Genomic DNA, 27,586 nt, shown 5'->3' with positions numbered 1-27,586 from the left:
TCTCAGACTTTGCTCAAGCTAAACCCTTTGGCACTAGTGACTTCAATGACAATAGTGGGCACCACGCTGGTAAGGGTGATATTTAGGACAACGTTAGAGTAATCCTAAACTCGAGTTGAGTAATGCATAGCCTGAGAGAACAGAAGTAGCTGCCTCATTTAGATGTAGGCTAGCTCTGCAGTCTCGGACACTTAGAATTAGCCACAGGGTTCAGAGGCCAGGATGTAGTTGCAATATAATATGCACGGGGGAGGGGGGGGGAAAGGGGGGGCGTTTTCCAGGGAAAAAACATCCCCCACAAAGTTTAGACTCAGACTTAAGGCCAGAAGGGACCATCATGATCATCTAGTCTAACCCTCGCACATTGCAGGCCAGAAAACCATATCCACACCCTCCTGTAGTAGGGCTGCAACCTCTGGATGAGTTACTGAAGTCCTCAAAACTGGATTTAAAGACACAGTGACAGAGAATTCACCATTTACTTTAGTTCAAACCAGCAAGTGCCCCTGTCCCATGCTGAAAAGGCAGGGAAAAACATTTAGGGAGGGGTCTGAATCCCACAGTACTAGTAGAGAAATTAGGATCCTAGCTTCTCTCTTGGAGAGTTCTCTTTGGCGCACAGGTGCCAGGAAGGGGTTAATGAAAAGTCACACTATGTCCAGGTAAGAGAGGGAACACACCCCAGTGCAACCTAAAAACATGTCTTCCCCTTTCTCTCTCAGGTTTCAGACAGACCCTTAATGTTACGTTAGTGTGTTAATACAGGACTGGAGGAGCTCCAGAGAGCACAGCGGCAAAAGATGGAAGTATGTTGGGGAACGCAACGTGGTTAAAAAAGATGACGTCCTTATTAGAAAGGGTCTGCATGCAAAAGAGTCAAGATAAAGAAGGAGAATATAGGGCAGAGGTGGCAGAGGCAAGGAGAAGCGTCAGCCAGAGCACAAGTTACTTTACCTTGATGGGCTTGAATTTCAGGGAGGGCCTTTTCTAAGACTGCTAATGCTTTTCTATGGTAATCTGCTTGTGCTTCTAATAACTGAGAACAGAACCCATATTTTAAAAAAACAAAACAAAAATATTGTTAGCTTCTGATGAACACATACAAACACTAGAAGGTTTAACACATGAAATGAAATGTGAAGGTTTTTTTTTGCATATAACAAACACCATAACTGAATATAAACAAACAAGAGAACACGCACCGTGACAAAGTATCTGGCATATTCCCCTTCTTTGGACACAAAGTTATACATATCTGCAGCAAGCTGATCCTTTGAGGAAAGAAAAGCATACCTTGTAATTTTTTTAAGGGGGGGGAGGGGAGGGAAAGGAGAGAGAAGAGAAATCTTCAAGTACAAAAAAGGCTGTTATAAAGGGATGGTGATAAACTTCTCTTTAACCACTGAGGACAGGACAAGAAGTTAAGGGCTTAAATTGCAGCAAGGGAGATTTAGGTTAGTCATTAGGAAAAACTTCCTAACTCTAAGGGTAGTTAAGCACTGGAACAAATTACCTAGGGAAGTTGTGGAATCTGTCATTGGATGTTTTTAAGAACAGGTTACACAAATACTTGCCAGGGACGGTCTAGATAAGACATAACCCTACCTCAGTGCAGAGGTTTGCATTAGATGACCTATCAAGATCCCTTCCAGTTCTACATGTCTATGATTTATATTACATAATTTTCCCCCACTAAGCCCAAAATGCTGAATCTCAAGAAGATCTGAAATTTAGCAAGCCACCTGCCCATGGCACACTGATCAGGTGGCAGGCTATCAAGTGGACTAATGGGATAAACAGTACTGGCAGTTGCAGCCCAATGGTTCAGCATCACCAGTGATGTGCTTTACCTGTGGGAGGGCCAACAGAGAAAAGGCTGTTTTAGGAACGCCCTTCCAAAAATCCACACTTCCACCCAGCTACTCAGGGCAAAACAAAGGTCTGCACTATATTAAACTGGATTACTATCGAGGTACATCATTTAGGTAACAACAATACTGACAGCATCATCCCTTGAAGCAAGTAAATAGAGCTGTTCATATGGCACCTTGGTTTTTTCTTCCAAGCATTTTTGGATTTTACTTAACTTTCTGTTTTTATTTACTACAGCAAGTCAAGTTGCCCACTAAATATAACAATGATTTGTGCTTGGATATTATAGTAGTATATGGCAGAAATACCTACGAATTTCGTTATAAACTCATTACTTCCCAAAGACTTTCCTGCCCAAATTCCACAGTAGTGAGATGCAAACTTCTTGATTACTTTTTAACTGAGTAACAAAACCAAAGACAGGCAAAGATGGGAGTAATAAAGCCCAATGAAGAATCTCCAGCATGGAGTTTGGACAGCTGAGGGATTGTGTATGAGGAAACTGGGAGCATAATCTCCAGGTCATTGTCTTGAAATCCATCCTTCTAGTTAGCACCTAATGGCTCTTTGTTGGTTTAAAGTATCCAAACATCTCAGTCCAGGCCTAATAGACAGATGTTCACAATTGTCTCCCTTGTGCGTAGCATCAGAGACCAAGAAACGAATGAACCAGAGAGACCAAATTCACTTCATGGAGAGAACAGTGCAAGGTTTGGCACAACATTTTTACTTGTGGGATGGACAACACAGTGTTTGACCTTCTGGAGAGCAGTAAGATAGCCCAGGAATCAGAAACAAACAGCTAATTGAGAAGTGTGAATCCATCTCTGCATTGCTTATTAGCCCCAACTGCATATTGTTTTATAACAACACTTAACAACACATTAAAGTTCGTGAAGATGGCAGCAATTACAACTGGTACCACAATGAGGTGTACAAAGTCATCCCTTAGTGGCAGATATATCCTAGGAGAGGATTCAAAGAGCCAGCCTTACCTTGCATTGTTCTACTTTATTTCCAGCCTCATCCATCTCTTCCTTAAGGGAATCTATTTTTGATGGATGCATTTGAAAATTAGTTCCTGAAGTCTTGCAGGCTTGGCTATATCTGTGTAGGAGAAACTAGTTATTCAGTGGAGATTATAGTTAGTGTTTAATATACTACTTACAAAGTCAATGTCTTTAAGGTCCCCTCTTCTTAACTGCTTGCCTCTGGTGAGCAGACAACTATTCACTACTCCAGAAGGTAGTTTCAAAACCAGGTCCCAGTACAATTTAACCCCCCTTTCTGGGCCATTAGTGTGAAACATGTCTACTGTCTTGTAGAGGAGACACAGGGTGGCCAAGCGACTCTAATGTGCCACTATATCCTAGCAGGGATCCTGCAGGCACTCATCTCCAACATGGATGTGGAGTCTGCAGAGACTACCAGCCCTAGCAAACACCCCAGGCAGCTCAGATAAAAATGAGCATGACTTAATATTAGCAGGCCACGTTGCCTTAATAAAGACGGCGTTTATCCATGATGACAGGTTCAGTAAGCCAGGACGTAGAGAGGTCTGAAATGTAAATCTGGGCAGTGTCCCATGAGAGGGTTCAACTGACAATGGTATAAAAGCACTCCAATATGGTGACAACTAAAATCCTATGGCCAACACAATGACGATGCCTCGCCCTCAGCCTGGTGTTCACAAGCAGATGGTGGGAAGTACACAACATTGAAAGGATTTTTAAAAAGTTCTAGTAGCACCCTGATTAAATAAAATCTAAAACAGTATAATCCCCACTGTGCAAAGGAACCCTTCCCAACACTGGTGCATAAGGTTTTGACAGATGCTGAACTCTGTCTCTTTAAATTATTGAGCTAAGTGGAATAGACTAAAGATGCACTCTTGTATTCACTTCAACGTGAACAGTTTTCCTACCTAAATTGGTGGCAGACAATATGAGAAATCTAAATTTGATCCATATTCGGATCAGAAAGCCATGTGTTCTTTTTTGTACCATTTAAGGTCTTAAACTTAACTGATGTTTTTCCCCCCGTAAATGTTAACATGCACATTTCAGCACGGCAGAAGCAAATACCAAAAGAAGGTTAGGCATGGAGGAGATATTACTAAGAAATCAGTTTGTACTATGCAAACTGTATGGTATTTGAAATCACTTCTCACCTAGCTCTTGCAGAATCCCAGTCCAAAACCAACTTTGCAAGCTGTTTCCTCTGCTTCTGAATATTGGGGATTTCTGCCTGAAACCACAGACATCTAATGTTTACATTTACTTCAGAATTGTGTCATGTAGCTAAGTGTAACTGAAATCTGTAAAACTTAAAACACAAGCCTGCATTAAAATACAAATAAAATAGTCACTTGCTTTTTGAACCGAAGTAAAGTTTGCCGCATGCACAGTTATGATTTCGCTCAGAAAATATAATGCCGCAAGTCTTTCCTGGAGCGTGAAGTGACTTACCTCGGTTAGTTGGCTTAGTGGGTCTAAAATTTCTTTTTCAATCTGTACCTCATGGTGAGAGAGCTCTGCTGCCAGTTTATTCTCTGCATCACCACAAGTGTCAAGCATCTTCCTGTTAAAAGGAAAGGACAGGAAAGCAGCATTGTCTCGTTTACTCAAGTTATTACACACCAACAGCTTAAAAAAAAAGATGCAGAATCGATGATTTGCTGGCAAACTGGGAGGGCGTATCTAATGGGATCTCACAGGGGTCAATCTTGAATAGCACCGGACCCAATATTTTCCTTAATGACTTGGATAACAGAGTGGAGAATAAGCTTATAAAATCTGCAGATGACACCAAGCTGGGAGGGGTTGCAAGCACTTTGGAGGACAGGATTAGAATTCAAAATGATCTTGACAAATTGGAGAATGGGTCTGAATCCAACAAGATGAAACGCGGTAAGGACAAGTGCAAAGTTCTTTGCTTAGGAAAGAAAACAATCAAATGCACAACTACAAAATGGGGAATAATTGGTTAGATGGTCATACAGCTGAAAAGGATCTGGGGGTTATAGAGGATCACAAATTGAATATGAATCATGTGAGGGCAGTTGCAAGAAAGGCTATTATTCTGGGGTATATTAACAGGAGTGTTGTAAGACATGGGAGGTAAATGTCTCACTCTACTCTGCACTGGTGAGGCCTCAGCTGGAATACTGTATCCACTTCTGGGCACCACACTTTAGGAAATATGTGGACAAATTGGAGAGAGTTCAGAGTAGAGCAACAAAAATGCTAAAAGGTTTATAACACCTGACCTCTGAGGAAAGGGTAATAACTGGGCATTCTTAAGTCCAGAGAAAAGACAACTGGGATAAGAGACTTCAAATATATTAAGGGCTGTTATGAAGAGGAGGGTGATCAATTGTTCTCCATGTCCACTGAAGGTAGGACAGGTAGTAACGGGCTTAATCTGCAGCAATGGAGACTTAGGTTAGATATTAGGAAAAACCTTTCTAAACCAGAAAGGTGGTTAAGCTCTTGAATAGGCTTCAAAGGAGCATGAGGAACCTCCACTGGAGGTTTTTAAAAACAAGTTTAACAAACACCCGTTGGGGATGGTCTAGGTTTATTTGGTCCTGCCACAGCGCAGGGGGCTGGGCTAGATGACCTCCTGAGGTCCCTTCTAGCCCTAAATTTCTATGATCCTATAGAAAAAAACCTGCAAATGTGCATTTGTCCAGAATAAAATGTCAACTTTAGGGCTAAATACTATCAGCACTGTCCTGCAGATTGCCTAAATTGCAGCACTTATCAACTGGATTAGCTGCTGTTACTTTAAATTAACTAAAGGTACAACCATTTTAATAGACTCATTTTACAGAAGTTATTGCATGCAGAACTAAACAATGAGGAACCATAGCTCCACAAAAACCCAGACACTTACCCCAACAGAGTGTCATCGCTTAGCTGGACAGATCCTTCTTGCATATTTTGAGCAAAAGCTGTTAGAGGAAGCTTCTTCTGTAGAAGAGACGAGACTTCATATTTAGTTTCTCTCCCTTAAGATACTCTTTGCAGGCAAACAGGGACCACATGATTAATTTCTTTTAGTTAATCGCGTGAGTTAACTGAGATTAATTGACAGCCCTACTGTATCCAGATCACAACTTTTGCCTGAGGTCTATACCGAGGTTTGAAAATCTGGTGGGAGGATACAAATAACGTATCCTAAGTCAAATACATACCCAGACCCAGGGGACAGAGCAAGTGCTCTGACAGGATTATAGCACCCTGCATGCAGTGTGACTTCTGAAGTTGGACTGTGAACTATACCAAAGCATTCCAATCAGTAGGAAATGTCAACATGTGGGATGATTCTGGAGAGTTTTGTTCCAGTAGCTGACTTAGGACATAACAGCTTATCCGTACACAGAAGGCCTTTACAAACCAGACTCAGAGCACAATCTGAAGCGCTCAGTACTTACATGTCTTTTATCAGCATCTGTGCCATACTGGCCCTGAAAACATGCTATCAGCCGCTTCTGTGAAATATGGCAAACAGATCTCACTGTGTCCAGACGCCTCTCAATCTAGCCATGGAAAAGAAAAAAACAAAACCCAGAAGTTATTTTCTTGGCCTCAGCACATCATCTTCCTCCTATGTCACATTTAGTTCATGTTTCTCAAGTTCTGCAGCTTACAAAAAATTCAGTTTAACAGTAAGAGCTTGACAACAAATTTATTTTGAAAGGGACTTAAATGATTTCCATTAATGGTGGCCTAAACTTTCCCTGATTTTGCTGTGACTTGCAGAATCCAAGAGACTCGGGAATGGAAGGGAAAGAAGAGACAATATTCTGTTTCCCCATATAGCAGCCAGAAGGGGTTCCCACTTTGACACCTACTATTTGGAGTTTGATATGAAAGGCACGTTCACAAGCATTATTTAGGGATAATATCCTGGTAAGAATTCAATAGTCCTTTCCCTTCCCTACAGCTGTGTTGGGTGGGATGGAAGATAACCACGTGGCTGCCGTCTAAGTGTGGCCTTTGACCAGTGTCCCCCAGTCCTCATCATTGGTCTTAACCAGAGAGCAAACCTGCTTGCCAATCAAGTATGAAGGAAAATTCTAAGCTCTTATGCAATAGTAGATGGAGGACAAGGTGATGTAGGCATGGATGGGTGGAAAAGATGATGAGATAGAGAGAAGTACTAAGGGTTTTTTGTGATGAAGAAAAAATACTGGTATGTTTTTCAAGATCATGCCCGTAAGTTAAGTTTAGTGCACTTGAACCCTTGTCCTCGCTAGCTGAAATATTAAAATGTCTTTGTATATTTTAAGATTATTTTGCTTCAAGAATCACTGAAAGCCAGTAATGGAAATAGTTAAAGGATTCTTCTAAGTAAAGGACCTTATCAAGAACAGTCCCCAAAATATGAGTGTGTTGGAGAAGGAATGCTTATGGCACTATAAAAACTCTATGTACAATGTCAAAGGAATGCAGTTTTTCTGCATTTTGATGACTCACCAACATTAAAAGGAGGCCCTTCAGAATGGTTTCTATTTAAAGATCAAAAAAGCATAACTTCTGCAGATGGAACTGGTTATCTGCACAGATTCACGCCTTCAGTTAAGCACCTAAAAATGCCGCGAGTGCTGAAAAATTAACATTTTCAGGAGGACAATACATTTTCTGACTTTATGTCTAAACATAAATATAGCTTAAACTCTGTCTAGGAAAGATTAAAATTTGTTCTGCTCAGGTATCAGACCCTTAAGCACACAGCAACTGGTTGTAAAATTACAAAGCGTATCAACTGTGGGCTTCCCCATAAATGGCAAACTGAGCTTCAAATTTTTCTTAACTACAAAGAATGCAGAACGAACTTGCTGCTATTTCTCTTCTTTTCCGTTTTGAGAACTGTCCTACACCCAAAGCCCCGATGAAGCTTTTTCCAATTAATGGATTTCCTTTCATGTAACCCCTCTTCAAGGTAGTTGAAAGCTTTCATGTACTGTTTGCTTGGCATCTATGGCCATTTAAACAAAAAATGAAACCAGCTTGCTGACCTGAAAGACTCACGTTTAGCTGTGTGGTAACCTTGATAAAAGGAGGCTTTTTACTTTCATAAGCCAAGATGTAAACAGCCACTGTAAAATGCTGCACTGAAATTATGTACACCATTGCTTTCCATTTGCTGAATATTGCCATTAAAATTGATTCTCCCTGGAAACGATTCCAGTCTTAGACAAAGGAATCGTGCTCACCGAGGACACTGAGTGGCCTGGACGGCCATATTTCAATAAAAAGAACAGGAGGACTTGCGGCACCTTAGAAACTAACAAATTTATCTGAGCATAAGTTTTTGTGGGCTACAGCCCACTTCATCGAATGCGTAGAATGGAACATATAGTAAGAAGATAGATTCATACAGAGAACATGAAAAGGTGGAGTAAGAGGCTATTTAATTAAGATGAGCTATTACCAGCAGGAGAAAAAAACTTTTGCAGTGATAATCAAGCTGGCCCATTTAGACAGTTGACAAGAAGGTGTGAGTATACTTAACATGGGGAAATAGATTCAATATGTGTAATGACCCAGCCACTCCCAGTCTCTATTCAAACCCAAGTTAATAGTATCTAGTTTGCATATTAATTCAAGCTCAGCAGTTTCTCATTGGAGCCACAAGTACTCCTGTTCCTTTTGTGGATACAGACTAACACGGCTACTACTCTAAAACAGGTTTCAATGGTTGGTTTTCATATTTCTGCTACGTGCTATGTGCTTGAGTGCTTCATTTTTGCTGTGCCTCCTAAGATTAAGCTTATTTATACCAGTGCTTTTTTTCTTGACCTTCTAAGATGATTCCGAGATCTCAATGTTATAAGTAGTCATGGGTGCCTATCTAAGAATATTACCACATTTTTATTAATGATCACTAAATCTTCAATATAAATTGACCACCTAAAAATCTTACTGGCTGAGTTAATCACATCTTTGCTTAAGAATTCCAGCATGATTAGAAACCACTATCACAAAAAGAGCAGGAAACAAAAGCACGAAGCAGTATTTTGTTCTGCAGAAGAATACAGAACTGAAGATGTCACAGTGCTTGCTACAGTAACTACTGTCCAGTTGCTGACAAAAGTGGATCTGACTGTCCTCAACATATAAAGGGGGAACAGACTTGGTAGTTCTTCCTTTTCCTCCTCCAGGTCAATGAAGCTACTGAAAGACTCATCTTTGCTGGTAACACTGATTGTAACTTGGTTTATATATCTAGAGTGTAGATTAGCAAGTAGCATTTTTTCATTCGAGGTTCAAACACAGATACTTCCAACCTTGCCTCGAGAGAATTGGTTGGACAACATTGCGCTAACTGTAGGGAGAATGCACTATGGAGACACATTAACATTTCTAATACGGTTGAAGGGTAGTCCCTGCCTGATTTGGAAAGGCACTAAATTTAATTAAGGCATATTTGAAGATGAATATTGCACTCAGCTAATTAGAACAACTATTTCAAAATGTACCAAAAAGCCAAAACTTATGAGTTAACATAACAAAAGTAGAAAGCCTGTTTATAAAATGATCACTACCAAACTCGTAGGCAGTTTAGTCAGACAAGAGTTTTCCCCAAGAACGAGCAAACTCTTCCATCTGGGTGTAACCAGTCTGGTTACTAAGCCTGGGAAAACTGCTTGCAAAAATTGCTGGCAACAAGTGACTGAGAGTTTGTCTTTATTTCACATTCATATTCTGTCTTCTAACTAAGACAACAGATGATCCCTGCAAGCTCTCTCATGGCAAATTTTAAAGTCCTTAATATAGCTAGATTTTTTTAAGCTTTACTTCAGATATTTTCTCATTAATGTTGCCAAAAACTGTTGGATATTTCTGATCCAAAGATAAAGTAAACCCTCTAGTCCAGGAGAAAGCTGGACTATGTCAATTTAGCTTGTTTCAAGATTACCTGAGGTAGTTATACATACACCTCTATCATCATCATTTAAATTTTTTTAAATTGAAATTAATTTTCCCACTCTTGTAACTTCAACAGCTGAAGAGATTCTCAAATTTTAAAAAAGGAGCTTCTTTGTAGAGACCAAGCATGGAAAATTTCAGCCTCAAATGCAAGTCTTTTGGAAATTTAATCATATTAGAAAGATACTGTCAACCTGAAACCTAGTTATGTAAATAAGTTTGAATTGGTTTGGGCTATTACTGTAGCCGTGTTCCCCAGCCAACCTGTGTGGTTTAGCAATCACATTGTTCATAAAAAAGGTTTCTTCCCCTAGTTGCTGTGCGAAAGACCTACACATACAGGAGAAACTGATTAAGAGCTAGCAAATGAATGAATAAAAGTGAAAAGAAAACTTTCATTGATCTGTCAATTATACCAGTCATTGGTAGTCTCTGTAAAAATAGTACCTAAAAATTCAGGCACAAATGTACGTTTAAGTAGATGGTACAACTTTAAAAAAACTTGCACAAAAAATTTCCATTACAACTCAAAGTATCACAGTTGTTATCAGCATGACAGTCAGGACAGCACTTACTGTGTGAACTGCAAGAAATAAACAGAACATGGGCTTATTTGGAATAATCCTTGGATTTCTGCAAGCAGAGTGGGCATTTATTGCAGCTTCTCTGAAACCCATATAAATTAACTCCTTCAGGAAGAAATATAGATGAACAAGGGGACAGGAAGAGGCCTTCCAAACACTAATGTTCTCCCAGCTAGAAACAGCATGAGAGAGTCAACAAGAAAAGCAATTATATTACAAAAGTTTTTTTTCCCTCCTGCTGATAGCAGCCCACCTTAACTGATGAGTCTCGTTAGAGTTCGTATGGCAACGCCCATTTTTTCATGGTGTGTGTGTATAAAAATCCTACTGTATTTTCCACTGCATGCATCCAATGAAGTGGGTTTTAGCCCACGAAAGTTTATGCCCTAATAAATTTGTTAGTCTCTAAATTGCCATAAATACTGCTCGTTCTTTTTGCTGATACAGACTAACACGGCTATCACTCTGAAACCTGAATTATATTCTTGTAAAGAATCATTTTTATACTGTAAATGAGTTTACTTAATACAAAGCTACAATTTCTTTGCTTCTAATCTAGCACTTGCTTTTTTAGTGTACTTCAACTTTCAAATCCCCTTTTGTCTCATGTGGCTTCACAGTTCCTCTTCTCCTTAAGCTATATCATAGCTCGTCCAGTCTGAGGAAGCAGAGCTACAGCCACCTAACTTCTGTCCTTGTAATTTGTTTCCACAGGCAGCATTCTATGAAGTCAAAAGGCTTGCTTAGTTCTTTATAATAAAGCATTTAAAGGCAGCACATTAACCGAGTTACAGTACCTGTAATAGATCTTCACTGAGGACTTCAGTTTTCTCAGCCCTGAAAGGAAAAAAAACAAGAGAAATGTAAGCCTTGAATTAGAATAATTTGCACCTAAAAAGATTTTTAGGTTAAGGGTAAAAAAACTTGCAATACATTAACAGGAAAAATATTCAGAGCTAAGAACTGATCTCTTATGAAAAAGTTCTCCCATTTTAAAAAATACCACCCTGCGACAAGCTTATGAGCATTGTTATGATACACAGCACACTCAGTCAATGTGGCATGTACCATACTACATGCAAGTTGCAGATCACTGCTGAGGAGCAATCTTTCACCACTTGTCCAACACCACAAATTAGTGAGATTAACAAAGAAAGCTGCACATTTCTAAAGTTGCAAGCCTAACCCACTAATGCATCCATAGCTATCATTTCTGTACATTACCTGCCTAAAAACGAGTAATTCTAATGCAAGAAACATGGGGGGAGGGATAGCTCAGTGGTTTGAGCATTGGCCTGCTAAATCTAGGGTTGAGAGTTCAATCCTTGAGGGGGCCATTTAGGGATCTGGGGTAAAAATTGGGGATTGATCCTGCTTTGAGCAGGGGGTTGGACTAGATGACCTCCTGAGGTCCCTTCCAACCCTGATATTCTATGATTCTATGTAACAAACTGGAATCTCTCAGTACTTAGCCAGAAGACAAGCAGGAGTAAAACGAAGTTCCAAGGATAATTTTAAAGAGCACTTCTGCTCCAAAAAATGATCGCAGAAACAGCATCATGGAGCTTCATGTTTATTGTCTCAGTGATTCCTGATCAGACCATGCGCCACTCCGTTTTCTCTTCCTCCCTAATTTAACACAGAAATTGACAGATAGACCAGTGGTCCACTCAGTCAAATACCCTGTCTGACAGGCCTTGTCAGGTGTTCGCCAATCCATTAAAAGGACTTTTCCACATTAGAGTCTCAACATATGTTAAACTAACAACTTCCAAATTCTAGTCTTGATAAGGCCACAGTGGCCATTACCAGATGTTCAGATGAAGGTGCAAAACACACTGCTGGTAGACAATTACAGTATAACCTGCTCATGAGAGAACTCATGTCAGTGGTTGGCTAATGCTCTGAAGCAGGAGGGGCTAGTTCTCTTTATAAAACCCCTATCTAACATAACTGACTATTCTCATCAAAATGGGTCTTGCCCTTTTTTGAAATCTATTAATATCTTAGCCTGAATGATATTTTGTGGCAGTGAATTGCCACTACTGTCTTGTATAAAAACAATTTTGTCAATTTTAAATTGCCTTTGAGTTTGGTTCATGGCTATTGTTCTTGTATTCTGAGAAGAGGTAAATGAAGCACCCAATTTACTTTCTTTATATTACTCGTTATTTTGTAGAGCTACCATTTCCCTGGTTATTCATCTCCTCTGTGAACAGTCCCTTCTATTCCAGTCTTCATAAAGTAGTCTCTCAATGACTCATTTTTGCTATCCTTTTCTGGGCCCCTCCTTTTGCTGCTGTATTTGAGATAGGGTACTATAAATGGAACGTATTCTAGGTGAAGGCTTACCACAGATTTATATAACAGCACTATGATGTGTTTAGTATTATTTTCTAACCCAATCCTTATGCATTAACTTTTATCAGCTGCTGCACATTGAGCCAATACTTTCATTGAGCTGTCCACAGTGACATCTAGATTTTTCCTGAATGGTCATAGTTAAATTTAGATCCCAGCATTGTGTACACGTAGTTCAAATTACCATAGATTTGTCAACAATGAATCTCATTTGCTATAGAATCATGGGACTGGAAGGGACCTCAAGAAGTCATCTAGACCATGCCTGACAGGTGTTTGCCTAACCTGCTCTATAATGCTGCTCCTCTTTCACCTAGCTTTGTTAGGTCCCTCTGAAGTTCCTCAGTCTTCTGTAGTCATACCCAACCTAGTCTGTCACCTACATTTCACTTCACTGTTGATCCCTTTTAAACACTGGTTTCGATACAGGCCCATGGTGCACCCCAATATTAACATTTTGTCCTACTAAAAATGTATTTGTTCTTCCCCTGGTCTGTCCAAACCAGTTTGTAATCCAATGCATTGCTTTACCTCTCACCCATAATTCCGTTAATCTCTTGTGAGGGACTTTGATCACATGGGAAATGTTTCAGTTAACATGTGTTAAACTTTGAAAGGTATTTAATTTTAATTTCATGATAAGTTACCTGCCTTGGGCTATCAGTGATCCATAAAGTGTTGTTAATTGTTAAATATTTATTATCTGCTAATGCTCAAAACTGACAGACACCAACACTTAAATACTTTATAGTGGCAATGAAATGTGCAAAGGCTACAGCAAAATGATCACTCTGGCAAAGTTAAATATATATGAGATTTAAGCATTATTTTCCTTGTAAATAAAGCATGACTGCTCTGCTTGATATATTCATCACTTCCTAGTAGTGAGTGATAAACTGGTAATACAAGACTAGGATCAGATAATCACAGATGAAAAATCCCATTGAAAACTACCAGGGAGAAATCCGTAGTGTAAGAAATGTGTTCCTTTAACTGGAGTGCTCTTAAAATGTGTTGACTGTACTTACATTTCATTCCAAGCATGAACAGTAAAGAACATAAGAATGGCCTTACTGGGTCAGACCAATAGTCCATCAAGCCCAGGTCTGACAGTGGCTGGTGCCAGATGCTTCAGAATGAATGACCAGAACAATTATTGAGTGATCCATCCAGTCATCTAGTCCCAGCTTCTGGCTGTCAGAGGTTCAGGGACACCCAGAGAATGGGGTTGTATCCCTGACCATTTTGGCTAATAGGCATTGACAGACCTATCCTCCATGAAATTATCTAATTCTCTTTTGAAACTTCTTTGAAATTTTAGACTTCTATCATATCTGCCCTTGGATTGAAAGGAGAGAGATGACTAAGTCTTTGTAATCCTTCATATGGAAGCTGTTCCATACACAATCATTTTTGCTGCCCTTCTCTGTACTTTTGCCAGTTCTAATATATCTTTTTTGAGATGGGGTGACCAGAACTGCATGCAGTATTCAAGGTGTGAGTGTACCATGGATTTATAGTAGCTTTATTATATTTTCCATCTTATCTATCCCCTTCCTAATGGTTCCTAACATTATTAGCTTTAACTGCTGCGGCACACTGAGATGTTTTCAAAGTGGTAACAGTTAATTTAGACCCCCATCAATTTGTATGTATAGTTGAGATTTTGTTTTCCAATATGCATTACTCTGCACTCACTATAATTTAATTTCATCTGCCATTTTGTTGCCCAGTCACCCAGTTTAGTAAGATCCCTTTGTAACTCTTTGCAGTCAGCTTTGGTCTTAACTTTGTTGAGTAATTTTGTATAATCTGCAAGTTTTCCTACCTCACGCTTCACCCAGTTTTCAAGATCATTTAAGAATATGTTGAACTGCACAGATCCCAGTACAGACCCTTGGGGGATCCTGCTATTAGCACCGCTCCACTATGAAAGCTGACAATTTATTCCTACCTTTTGTTTCCTACCTTTTCACCAGTTACTGATCCATGAAAGGACCTTCCCTCTTATCCTATGACTGCTTATTTTTATTAAGAGCCTTTGGTGTTGGACTTCAACAAAGGCTATCTGAAAATCCAAGTATACTACACCTACTGGATCACCCTTGTCCACGTGTGTTGACTTCCTCAAAGAATTCTAATACATTAGTGAGGCATGATTTTCCTTTACAAAAGCCATGTAGACTCTTCCCCAACATCTGTGTGTTGATAATTCTGTACTTTACTATAGTTTCAACCAATTTGCTTGGTAGCGAAGTTAGGCTTACTGGCTGTAACTGCCAGGATAACTCCAGGAGCATTTTTTTTTTAAAAAGTTGGCAATTAATTAGCTATCCTCCATTTATCTGGTACAGAGGCTGATTTAAGCAATAGGTTAAAATACCACAGTTAGTTCTGCAATTTCATATTTGAGTTCCTTCAGAATTCCTGGATGAATATCATCAAGTCCTGGTGACTTGATATGTTTATTTTATCAATTTGCTCCAAAACCACCTTTATTAACACCTCAATCTGGGACGGTTCAGATTTGTCACTAAAAAAGAATGGCTTGGGTGTCGGAATCCTCTGAAGTGAAAACCAGTGCAAAGAATTCTCGCGTTTCTGTAATGGCCTTGTTCTTCTTGAGTGCTGCTAAATTGTCCAGTGGCCCCACTGATTCTTTGGCAGGCTTCCTGCTTCTAATGTACTTTAAAAAATGTTGGCTGTTTTTGTATCTTTTGTCATTGCTCCTCAAATTTTTTTGGGGGGGATGCGTAATTACATTTTTACACTTTACTTGCCAGAGTTTATGCTCTTTTCTATTTTCCTCAGTAGGATTTGACTTCCAATTTTTAGAAGTGGTCTTTTTGCCTCTAACCACCTTTTTTTTACTCTGCTGTTTCTGTTGCCTGGGAGTTCGCCTGGAGTGAGCCCAGGGAGGCTTACATCTTGCAAACGTCTCTGAGGACGCTCATAGTAGGTAGGTGATATGGAAGGGGGGGGGTTCAGCTGTTGTGACCTGCACTGGATGTGCCATGTTTGTCTTTCTTCCACAGGACAGAAGCGGCTTTGTCTGTACAAAGTGCAAGCTGGTCTCCATATTGGAAGAGAAGATTGAAGGTCTGGAACAACAGATAACGACCCTGCGTTGCATACGAGAAACTGAGGATTTTCTGGACAAAAACACAGGATAGGCTTCTAGGGGCACAAAGCTCTAAAGATATAGAGCAGGTGGCACAGAGGAGCCAAGAGGCCAGTGAGGAAGCTTGGCAACATGTGACCTCCAGAAGAGGTAAGCGGAATGTCTGGGTTCCAGTAACACAGACACAGGTAACCAACCGCTTTCATGTTCTCTCCACAGGTACCATTGCGGAGAGTGAACCAGATGATATGTCTGGGGGGAGAAAGCAGAAGGAGACTCCGCTGGTTGGAAGGCATGAGATGCGATGTCCTGAGGTTGGGGGTTCCACGACCACCACTCCCAAGAGGAGAAGGCGGGTGGTGGTGGTCGGGGACTCTCTCCTCCGGGGGACTGAGTCATCTATCTGCCGCCCTGACCGGGAAAACCGAGAAGTCTGCTGCTTGCCAGGGGCTAAGATTCGTGATGTGACGGAGAGACTGCCGAGACTCATCAAGCCCTCGGATCGCTACCCCTTCCTGCTTCTCCACGTGGGCACCAATGATACTGCCAAGAATGACCTTGAGCGGATCACTGCGGACTACGTGGCTCTGGGAAGAAGGATAAAGGAGTTGGAGGCGCAAGTGGTCTTCTCGTCCATCCTCCCCGTGGAAGGAAAAGGCCTGGGTAGGGACCGTCGAATCGTGGAAGTCAACGAATGGCTACGCAGGTGGTGTCGGAGAGAAGGCTTTGGATTCTTTGACCATGGGATGGTGTTCCATGAAGGAGGAGTGCTGGGCAGAGACGGGCTCCATCTTACGAAGAGAGGGAAGAGCATCTTTGCCAGCAGGCTGGCTAACCTAGTGAGGAGGGCTTTAAACTAGGTTCACCGGGGGAAGGAGACCAAAGCCCTGAGGTAAGTGGGAAAGCGGGATACCGGGAGGAAGCACAGGCAGGAATGTCTGTGAGGGGAGGGCTCCTGCCTCATACTGGGAATGAGGGGCGATCAACAGGTTATCTCAAGTGCTTATATACAAATGCACAAAGCCTTGGAAACAAGCAGGGAGAACTGGAGGTCCTGGTGATGTCAAGGAACTATGACGTGATTGGAATAACAGAGACTTGGTGGGATAACTCACATGACTGGAGTACAGTCATGGATGGTTATAAACTGTTCAGGAAGGACAGGCAGGGCAGAAAAGGTGGGGGAGTAGCACTGTATGTAAGGGAGCAGTATGACTGCTCAGAGCTCCGGTACGAAACTGTGGAAAAACCTGAGTGTCTCTGGATTAAGTTTAGAAGTGTGTGCAACAAGAGTGATGTAGTGGTGGGAGTCTGCTATAGACCACCGGACCAGGGGGATGAGGTGGATGAGGCTTTCTTCCGGCAACTCACGGAAGCTACTAGATCGCATGCCCTGATTCTCATGGGTGACTTTAATTTTCCTGATATCTGCTGGGAGAGCAATACAGCGGTGCATAGACAATCCAGGAAGTTTTTGGAAAGCGTAGGGGACAATTTTCTGGCGCAAGTGCTAGGGGAGCCAACTAGGGGGGGCGCTTTTCTTGACCTGCTGCTCACAAACCGGGTAGAATTAGTGGGGGAAGCAAAAGTGGATGGGAATCTGGGAGGCAGTGACCATGAGTTGGTTGAGTTCAGGATCCTGACGCAGGGAAGAAAGGTAAGCAGCAGGATACGGACCCTGGACTTCAGGAAAGCAGACTTCGACTCCCTCAGGGAACGGATGGGTAGGATCCCCTGGGGGACTATCATGAAGGGGAAGGGAGTCCAGGAGAGCTGGCTGTATTTCAAGGAATCCCTGTTGAGGTTACAGGGACAAACCATCCCGATGAGTCGAAAGAATAGTAAACATGGCAAGCGACCAGCTTGGCTTAATGGTGAAATCCTAGCGGATCTTAAACATAAAAAAGAAGCTTACAAGAAGTGGAAGGTTGGACATATGACCAGGGAAGAGTATAAAAATATTGCTCGGGCATGTAGGAAAGATATAAGGAGGGCCAAATCGCACCTGGAGCTGCAGCTAGCAAGAGATGTCAAGAGTAACAAGAAGGGTTTCTTCAGGTATGTTGGCAACAAGAAGAAAGCCAAGGAAAGTGTGGGCCCCTTACTGAATGAGGGAGGCAACCTAGTGACAGAGGATGTGGAAAAAGCTAATGTACTCAATGCTTTTTTTGCCTCTGTCTTCACTAACAAGGTCAGCTCCCAGACTGCTGCGCTGGGCATCACAGAATGGGGAAGAGATGGCCAGCCCTCTGTGGAGATAGAGGTGGTTAGGGACTATTTAGAAAAGCTGGACGTGCACAAGTCCATGGGGCCGGACGAGTTACATCCGAGAGTGCTGAAGGAATTGGCGGCTGTGATTGCAGAGCCCTTGGCCATTATCTTTGAAAACTCGTGGCGAACGGGGGAAGTCCCGGATGACTGGAAAAAGGCTAATGTAGTGCCAATCTTTAAAAAAGGGAAGAAGGAGGATCCTGGGAACTACAGGCCGGTCAGCCTCACCTCAGTCCCTGGAAAAATCATGGAGCAGGTCCTCAAAGAATCAATCCTGAAGCACTTACATGAGAGGAAAGTGATCAGGAACAGTCAGCATGGATTCACCAAGGGAAGGTCATGCCTGACTAATCTAATCGCCTTTTATGATGAGATTACTGGTTCTGTGGATGAAGGGAAAGCAGTGGATGTATTGTTTCTTGACTTTAGCAAAGCTTTTGACACGGTCTCCCACAGTATTCTTGTCAGCAAGTTAAAGAAGTATGGGCTGGATGAATGCACCATAAGGTGGGTAGAAAGCTGGCTAGATTGTCGGGCTCAACGGGTAGTGATAAATGGCTCCATGTCTAGTTGGCAGCCAGTGTCAAGTGGAGTGCCCCAGGGGTCGGTCCTGGGGCCGGTTTTGTTCAATATCTTCATAAATGATCTGGAGGATGGTGTGGATTGCACTCTCAGCAAATTTGCAGATGATACTAAACTGGGAGGAGTGGTAGATACGCTGGAGGGGAGGGATAGGATACAGAAGGACCTAGACAAATTGGAGGATTGGGCCAAAAGAAATCTGATGAGGTTCAATAAGGATAAGTGCAGGGTCCTGCACTTAGGATGGAAGAATCCAATGCACCGCTACAGACTAGGGACCGAATGGCTAGGCAGCAGTTCTGCGGAAAAGGACCTAGGGGTGACAGTGGACGAGAAGCTGGATATGAGTCAACAGTGTGCCCTTGTTGCCAAGAAGGCCAATGGCATTTTGGGATGTATAAGTAGGGGCATAGCCAGCAGATCGAGGGATGTGATCGTTCCCCTCTATTCGACACTGGTGAGGCCTCATCTGGAGTACTGTGTCCAGTTTTGGGCCCCACACTACAAGAAGGATGTGGATAAATTGGAGAGAGTCCAGCGAAGGGCAACAAAAATGATTAGGGGTCTAGAGCACATGACTTATGAGGAGAGGCTGAGGGAGCTGGGATTGTTTAGTCTGCAGAAGAGAAGAATGAGGGGGGATTTGATAGCTGCTTTCAACTACCTGAAAGGGGGTTCCAAAGAGGATGGCTCTAGACTGTTCTCAATGGTAGCAGATGACAGAACGAGGAGTAATGGTCTCAAGTTGCAATGGGGGAGGTTTAGATTGGATATTAGGAAAAACTTTTTCACTAAGAGGGTGGTGAAACACTGGAATGCATTACCTAGGGAGGTGGTAGAATCTCCTTCCTTAGAGGTTTTTAAGGTCAGGCTTGACAAAGCCCTGGCTGGGATGATTTAACTGGGAATTGGTCCTGCTTCGAGCAGGGGGTTGGACTAGATGACCTTCTGGGGTCCCTTCCAACCCTGATATTCTATGATTCTATGATTCATAGCATTTTTGTCTTTTTTCTTTTTTTTTTTTTTTAATGTGAGGGGTATACATTTAACTTGAGCCTCTGTTGTGGTGTTTTTAATATAGTTTCCATGCAGCTTGCAGGCATTTCACCCTTCTGACCCTTTTAATTTCCATTTAACCAGCTTCCTCATTTTTGTGTAGTTCCCCTTGTTGAAGCAATTACACTGTTGAGCTAGCAGACTTAGTAAAAAGCATACAGGACCACCGAGTGTCACTGTGGGAACAATGTTATGTAGACTACTGTAGATTTCTTATGGAAATGCATGATTTGAAACTCAGACCTCAAAAACAGGTCAAAACAATTCTGATATACCAAAGCAGAGTGCACTGCTAATTTAACAAACCTTTCTATTAATTAGATCAATAGAGATAAGAATTAAAAGGGAAAGGTTTACTGTTGCTCGGAAAACTCCTTTCTGAAGTTTCATAAGCAAAGCAGAATTTCACATTGCCATAAAGAACTTTAAAAAGTTAACTTTTTGCTGTCAAGAGTATGAATATCCAGAATAGACACCTTGCAAGTTAACTTCACTGTTTTAAGATCTCGGTGCGTCAGGAAAAAAGTTTCTCATTACACTCATAACTTCCTGTGTCTATTCTGGAGCAAATCTGGCAACTAGTCGAACATACATTTCTCAAAAATGAGCCAGATAGCCAATTGCCCAGAACTTCCACAGGAGTGGGTAAGATTCACAAATCTTCTTGGATCATCTTTATTCTCTCACTTTAAGTAGTTCTGTGACTAAGAAAATATTTAGAAACCAAAACAATTTAATTGATCAGAGGCCATCTGGTAAGAGTGTTCTCACATTATAATCAATATGCCTTTTATAAGGCTGCCAACTGGACCTTTAGTCCATGCAGTGACTCAAAGCATTTGGCTAAAAATAATCATGTACACATCTCATCCCAGTCCCTCTGTGCACAGCATAAGTCTGTTAAAAGACAAAACATGAACAATTTAAGGCTCTGAACCTACATCCACTGAAGTCAGTTAGAACTTTGACGTTTATTTTACTGGGAGCAGGAGTGAGCCCTTCATCCAAGACTGACTTAAAAGAAAGCCAATCACTGGATTTCAGAGATATAGAATGATGCCTCTTGCATGAGCAAATCAGATGGAGCCATCAAGAGAAAGAATTTACACGTGACAGACGGAGTTGTTGACTGTGGTAATTTGGGCTTTGTAATATTTATGCATAGTAGAATACTAGAAAATAAAACAGGAGCGTTATTAACTTAAACCAAAGGGGATATGCTAAATACAGCAGCTGTTCATCACTGTACTCAAACCATGAAGCAACTGTACAATATTTATGATAAGGCTAAGTCTTCCAGCTACTTCCTATTACTGAACAGTCACAAGCAAGTGGAACAGAGGGCTGAGCTGTCAGATAACCATGCTTCCTTTTGCATTTTATGGCTTGTCTGTTCCAGGCCAGATTTTACATCCAATACCCAGCATCATGGGATTTACATACTTTTTTTTGCCATCTGCTTCAGGAATTAGCGAAGAATTTAATTTAAAGTATGTTCAGTTCTTAACAGTGGTGAATCACGTAAGAGGGAACAGACATCTAATACAGCCATAGAATTATATCAGCTTGTTAGAGATTTTATAGAAATGTATTTAGATGTACACATTTTCATAGATGAGCAGGTTTAAGATTGTAACAGCATTCTGCATTCCTCTCTTTCAGCAATGAGTACCGCTAAGAAGCAACTATGTCACCGGATACACTGGATGAGAGAAGACACCCTTTCACCCAACATTTTATGCAAAGCTAATCAACACAACTTGTTAGCTACTAGCTTAGAAGTACCAAAAAAGGGGGTATGTGGTTGAAAATAGGGTTCACTGAGAGCAAATATAGGCAGAATTTAGCCCTAGTTTTGTAGGACCTATATACAAATGAACACATCTGATTTTACTGTAAGTGTATATAAAAGATACATCCTTTTATTTTATCTAATACAGAGACATCACTACTCTGCCTGAAAATAAAGTAACACTTAGAAATAAAAAAGTTTAAGCTACAATGCAACCACTCTCCCAGACAAAGAGCATTGTGTATGCTTTTTATATCAAAAGATGCCACAGTTGAGAAAGGTGTATAGACAATGAGCAAATTAGATGCAATGTATTTTTATATGAATAATTAAATGCCACAGTGACAGATGTATAGTAATATCAATAAAAACACCTGAATGACTAAAACAAAGGACATGCTGTGGCTGTCTAGACAAGTGTCTGTCGCTTTTCAGTTTCAAGCGCTTCCTCTAAAACTGATGGGAATACATATGTCTACAATATACAGTGCTATTTTAAGCACATGTTGAAGACAGACTATAGTTAGCAACATTTCAGCTAAGAACTCTTCCTGCTAATATGACTATCACACCCCCAACTTTAAGCACTAAATTCCTTCTCTCTCTGTGAAGCTAGCCGGGAAGCATCCTTTGAAGCCATCTACTTCATGATAATCTAGGACTTGTCTAGACAAGAATCTAAGATCTGAGAGCACATTAGCAAACATGTGAAAACAATGCGTTTTAGATGTCAAAGTATAAACCAATCACTGGCTTTAACACATGGTGAATTGGCTGATCTAGAACAGGGGATGATGGCCCAGGCTTTAAATCAACCAACTCTGTAGAACGCAGAAAATATTAACAGTGTAAATATTATGTAAACACAAAAGGACAGCGGGCTTTATGAAACAAGGAAGTCTCCAGAGTGTTAAAAATAAGCCTCTTTAAATTACAAGAAGGACCCAAGCTAGACTGCTGTAAACTGGCACCACACTTTGCTAAAGCTTGGGGTTGTTGAGAGCACAAGTAGTAGTGGTGTCAATTTGGGCCTCCAATCGAAGTGTTGTCATGATCCTGGTCTGACCAGCGAAGTCATTCACCACATTCACTCAGTGTTAGTTCAACATAACATCTGTTAACTGTCAATATCTAGGCTTACAAGGATTGATCCAATATCAATGGACTGCAGTTGCACACAGGATCGTACTTTTTTAAACATCATTTAGCAGCTCAAGGTAAGGCTTAAAGTATTATCTATTGCATTTTGAAAAGACCTAAAAGTATACTTTAGATAGAGGTTAGTTGCAAAAGTTGCTTCATTTGTTGCACCCTCCACGTGATGAGGTGGGTGTCATGATGTCTCTTGCTCCAGCACAGCTTTAACATTATGAGAAGAGGTAACACACTAAGATTTTGCAGAGACGCTTTTATGATTTTTTTTAATAGGAATCAAGACATACTGTACTAGACTGATCAGTGCTCCGTTGCCGCATGGGCAACTCTTGGGTTACTAATGAGAAAGGTTTCAATTACATTCTACTTGAAAGATGTTAATGGTAGAGCTGGAGAAAACTATTTTTCTTCAGCTAGGTTGTGTTACAAGCCAAGGGAAATCCTTTTTAAAAAAACCAAAAACCACTTTGTACAAAAGCCATATTCTGCCATGTGTATGGTTTCTGATAAAAACCACACATTTACTGCACCAGAAGCAGACTGAATAGGTGCACTTATTACATTTAATTACATGCCCATTTGCAATGATAGCGTTTGGGTGCAATTCTAAAAAAAATGGGCCCTGTACTGCATATTAAAATTAAGGACCTTGTAGTTTTGAAGTTTGTTACTTTGGAAAGACAGTAATGGTCTTTGTTCAGTGTCTGTTCAGTGCCTAGTACAACAGTGTCCTGGTCCCTGACTGGGTCTCTCAGGTGCTACAATAATAGAAATAAGGTCAGATTCCTTAAGGGTGTAAGCTAGTATTGTTCCAGAAGTCAGACATTAACAGTGGCTGATAAAATCATCATGGATTAATAAATGCATAGCCTACTGTTATCCACTGCATGAGGGCGTGGTGGACGGAGACTGGCATTCTTAATTCTTCCTACAGCCACTGGGAAAGATTAAGGAACTCTGCCACTAGCTGAGCAGCATTCACAAATAGCTGCTCTGCACTCTTACCTCTTGACTCGTGTAAGATCCCACCACATCTTAAAACAATCAAGGGGTTTTTCCAACCAAATTTTTGTGGGCCTATATCAGTAAACAAGTGTTTTTTTGGCCTGATCCCCTTAGGTTAAAAGGGCTATTAACTTTGTATCAGACTCATTCCATGAAATGACACAGCATAAATCTGACAATGAAGGAGTGTTCTATTGGAGTAGATTAACAATTGCAACTAAGAATCTTTTAAAGAACATTTCCAGATGCTTTAGAAAAAATATGTACAGACTAGGGAAAAACTAGCTGGGTTTAACCAAGGTGTTCAGTGTAATAAACCACATCTGCAGCTTCATATACAAATTCCTCCAGCAGTACCTGCTTATTTATACACATAGCGTGATCTTGAATCTCGTTTCCCAAACTAAAATTCCTAAACTACATCCTCTATGGTAGTTTCACAATTTAAGAGTTCAACTGAATGTAGACAAAACAGTTAAATACTGGGAATGTAAAATGAAGTCTCTCTCCAAACTATGACGAATTGACAAAGCATGCCCTTTCTCCAGCTCCTCCTATGTACTAGGAGGCTCAAAACATTCCAGGTTTATGACTGGATCTGTTGTGTGAACTTCTGGTATACAGAACCTACTGGCATGTGTCTTGGAAACAGAAGATCTGTTTAAACTAAGGATTTTCCCTGACACATTCTGTAACAAAGATAATGCTTACGTAAGAATAAAAAAGACTGTTAGAAATTATTAGTAGACTGTAATTACAGAGAGTGGAAGCCCTGCACACACCAAGGTCCTTCTCAAATGTTACATTCCTTTCTACAACAGAAACGGTAATCTGATAGCTCATCTGTTCACACGGTTTAGATATAAAATACCTGATTAACTGGCAACACTCCACTGAAAGAGTAAGATTTGGACCTGTGGGAAAAGGAGGATTCTGGGAACTGAAGGCAAAGTTGCAGGATACAGGACAAAGGGCACAATTTATTGATAGCTGTTCCGGAGGAGTACAAGTGTTCCTGTTTTCTGAATAACCACTAAGGGTTCCACAATTACCCAAATCTCAATTACCTGTGTTCTCCAGTAAAAAGGAAGAATTTACACTAAATTTTAAAAGGCTGGTTTAGAAAGCCGAAGAAACCTGAACATAATTGTTTGTCAAGTATTTTTGAACATCCATAAGAAATATACCAGTTTCACCAGGAATATCACAAGCAGATGCAGAATTCCTGTAAATATAATGATGGTATATAAAACATCTTGAAAGGCAATAAGGATTAACTATCACTGTTCTAATGTTAAGCCTGGGAAATAGTCTCCCCAACTTGTTCAAAACCAGCCAAAAATACTATGGTGAAATCATCATCTCCTTCTGAATACTACAGAACTTTAATATTTCAAGTCACACAGTATGACATGCAGTCTCAATTGGCATGTTAACATGTAGGGAGTCATTTATAAAGACAGTAATTAAATTGGATGTTTAAGGTGGAATATATAATTCCAGATTATAAAGAGACATTAGGAAATTATATATTTTGGTCCACAGTTAGGGCAATTACCCGCTTCTGTGCCAAGACCACTAACCATGTAAGAACGCAAGAATTTCTTAATGGTTATTTTAAAACTTTTTAGGTTAGTCATCCCACCATGTTTGTTTATTTTTTTACGGCATGTTCCAGTACCACTCCCTTGGTTACATGGGTTATGTAGTCATATCCACTGTATTCATCTTTCCTCCTTTCTGGAAGGGCTCTTCAGCCCAATAAAGCTTTGGGACATAATATAAAAACATATGCTGCTCCTCTCTTGTCTGGATAGGCAGTGGGGAAAGTAGCAGCTCACAGCTACACTTTCACTTTAAAATCATCCTTTGTCTTCTACTTTCAGTGAGCAGTTCTGCTTCATGTACCATGGTCAGGGTCACTTATACTTTCTAAACAGTAGATCAGGAGCAAGAATTCGGGAGCTAGGAATTTTCGTCTTCGATGCAGAAAAACTGATTAGCCAAATCTGGAGAACTGAAGGAGAGATTAAAGGTATATCTACATACCTTAGAAAACCCATAGGAGGAAGTCTCAGAGCATGGGGTCAAGTGACTCAGGCTCATGCTACAGGACTAAAAATAACAATGCAGACGTTCCCACTCTGGCTGGAGCACTGCTCTGACACTCTGGGAAAGGGGTAAGCCCGGGCAGCAATGCCTACACTGCCAGTTGTAGCCCTGTAGTGTGACCTCAAGTCAGTTGACCAAGGCTCTGAGACTCGCTGTTGCAGAGTCTCTCTCTGTGCTTTGTTTTTTGTTTTTTTTTCAGTGTAGACATACCCTAAGCCTCAGTTTGGCAACACTTTGGAGAGGCCACTGGCTTCAGAGAAAGTCACAAGTCCTGTCCAACCAGCACAGTAAGGATTCTGTGATCATGGATGGGCTAAAAAGTAGGTCAAGAGCTACAAAACAAGAAGCTTAATGCCTTTTAAAAGCTGGTAAGGAAGCAACAAGAGCAATCCTAAAACAAAAAGTGCTGTAAAAAAAAACTTGGACACTCACTAGAGGCAACTCCCATCTTTTCATGTACTATTTATAAATATACCTGCTACTGTATTTTCCACTCCATGCATCTGATGAAGTGGGTTCTAGCCCATGAAAGCTTATGCCCAAATAAATTTGTTAGTCTCTAAGGTGCCACAAGGACTCCTAGCTGTTTTTACTAGAAAAAAAGTAACTCAGTGCAAATGTAAAACTGGTTCCAAATCTTTATTCACACTGTATATGGGACCTTAACTGTTGGTATAATAGATGCCTATGGGAATAGTTTGCTTCATGATGAAATGACAAGTCTGAGCTCCTAAACTCAGACAAGATTATAGCAGAGGCAAAGTTATCCATGAAAACATGACACAAGACTATTAAGTTTTTCCTGCCATTTAATTTTCCTTAACTGGATGAAACCTAGTTGCTTGCTACCCAAAAGAAGCCAGATGGGTAGCTTTTGGCAAGCTAACATTTCAGAGCACCTTCACACAGGGCTGTGTTGCCAGTACATCCTGCTGATTTTCTATAGTACAATAGGCAGGATTTGCTGCCAGGAAAAATGGAAAATTAGCAGCTCTGTTCAAAAACAAAGACAAAGTATTCAGAATTAAAGAAGTTAGTTTCCCATAAGAGTCTTGTTTTTCTAAAGCTAACTGGAAATTCTCCATAAAATGTAACTTGACAGACATTTGACATTTATTAATATTTTTTCACCCAATCTACACTGTACTAAGATCCAAAGCATCTTGGTGAATAGACTTTAGCTCTTTCCTATCACTTCAACTATATATGCTAGTCTGAAGTTCCAGGTCTTAATTTAAAAGTCTTAACATGTCTGATAAGAGAAAAATGCCCAAAGGGGAAAAACATGATTTTGTGGAACACCACCAAAGCAAATGGTCCCCAACTCAGTTTCAGATTTCTGGCCGACCTTAGTGGAAATAAAACTAAATAATGTGATATTTTCTAAAAAGTAAAGTTTTAGAAAGTTCAGGAAGAGCTGGCTACTTTAGGTACCGTTAACTGTGCAGTTAAACAAACAGAAATAGCTATAACTTCTCTCTCTAGACAGATAGAACACATTATGCAAACTTTTAATACAAATTTACCATAAAGAAAACAGTTAAACTTTCATTGGCCTTTTTTAACCACTGGAGATAATATGGGGGAGTAGACGAACTCCAGGATCATCATGGATGTGACAAAATATTTGTTTTTTCCTTCTTTCCTTTTATCCATTCAGCTCTCAATTGTTTTTAAAAATTGGTAAGTTATCCTAGTTATTCTCAACACAACTTAAAAGTTTTATTACTGAAGT

At 40.6% G+C, this 27,586-nt stretch overlaps 1 protein-coding gene and 1 long non-coding RNA gene across 4 annotated transcripts in view; one reads left to right on the top strand and one right to left on the bottom strand.

The window, feature by feature from the left end:
• The window catches only part of ARHGAP17 (Rho GTPase activating protein 17), a 69,499-nt gene that overhangs the window by 19,884 nt on the left and 22,029 nt on the right, over positions 1 to 27,586 (bottom strand). For all 3 annotated transcript variants that reach the window (XM_074964988.1, XM_074964989.1, XM_074964990.1), the window contains exons 2-9: positions 11,194 to 11,233; positions 6,311 to 6,415; positions 5,770 to 5,846; positions 4,341 to 4,452; positions 4,043 to 4,119; positions 2,868 to 2,979; positions 1,203 to 1,271; positions 955 to 1,036 (exon numbers count right to left, since the gene is read on the bottom strand). In XM_074964988.1, the coding sequence (XP_074821089.1) occupies positions 955 to 1,036; positions 1,203 to 1,271; positions 2,868 to 2,979; positions 4,043 to 4,119; positions 4,341 to 4,452; positions 5,770 to 5,846; positions 6,311 to 6,415; positions 11,194 to 11,233 (674 nt within the window). The remainder of the gene's footprint in view (positions 1 to 954; positions 1,037 to 1,202; positions 1,272 to 2,867; positions 2,980 to 4,042; positions 4,120 to 4,340; positions 4,453 to 5,769; positions 5,847 to 6,310; positions 6,416 to 11,193; positions 11,234 to 27,586) is intronic.
• On the top strand, positions 15,574 to 21,584 carry LOC141994711 (uncharacterized). The gene is made up of 3 exons (XR_012641195.1): positions 15,574 to 15,716; positions 15,793 to 16,028; positions 21,450 to 21,584. It is a non-coding gene; the product is annotated as an uncharacterized LOC141994711 (long non-coding RNA).

This window comes from Natator depressus, chromosome 10 (genome assembly GCF_965152275.1).
Source record: "Natator depressus isolate rNatDep1 chromosome 10, rNatDep2.hap1, whole genome shotgun sequence".
Classification (NCBI taxonomy): domain Eukaryota; kingdom Metazoa; phylum Chordata; order Testudines; family Cheloniidae; genus Natator; species Natator depressus.
Note: the sequence above shows the minus strand (reverse complement) of the source record. Positions and strands in the feature narration are given on the sequence as shown.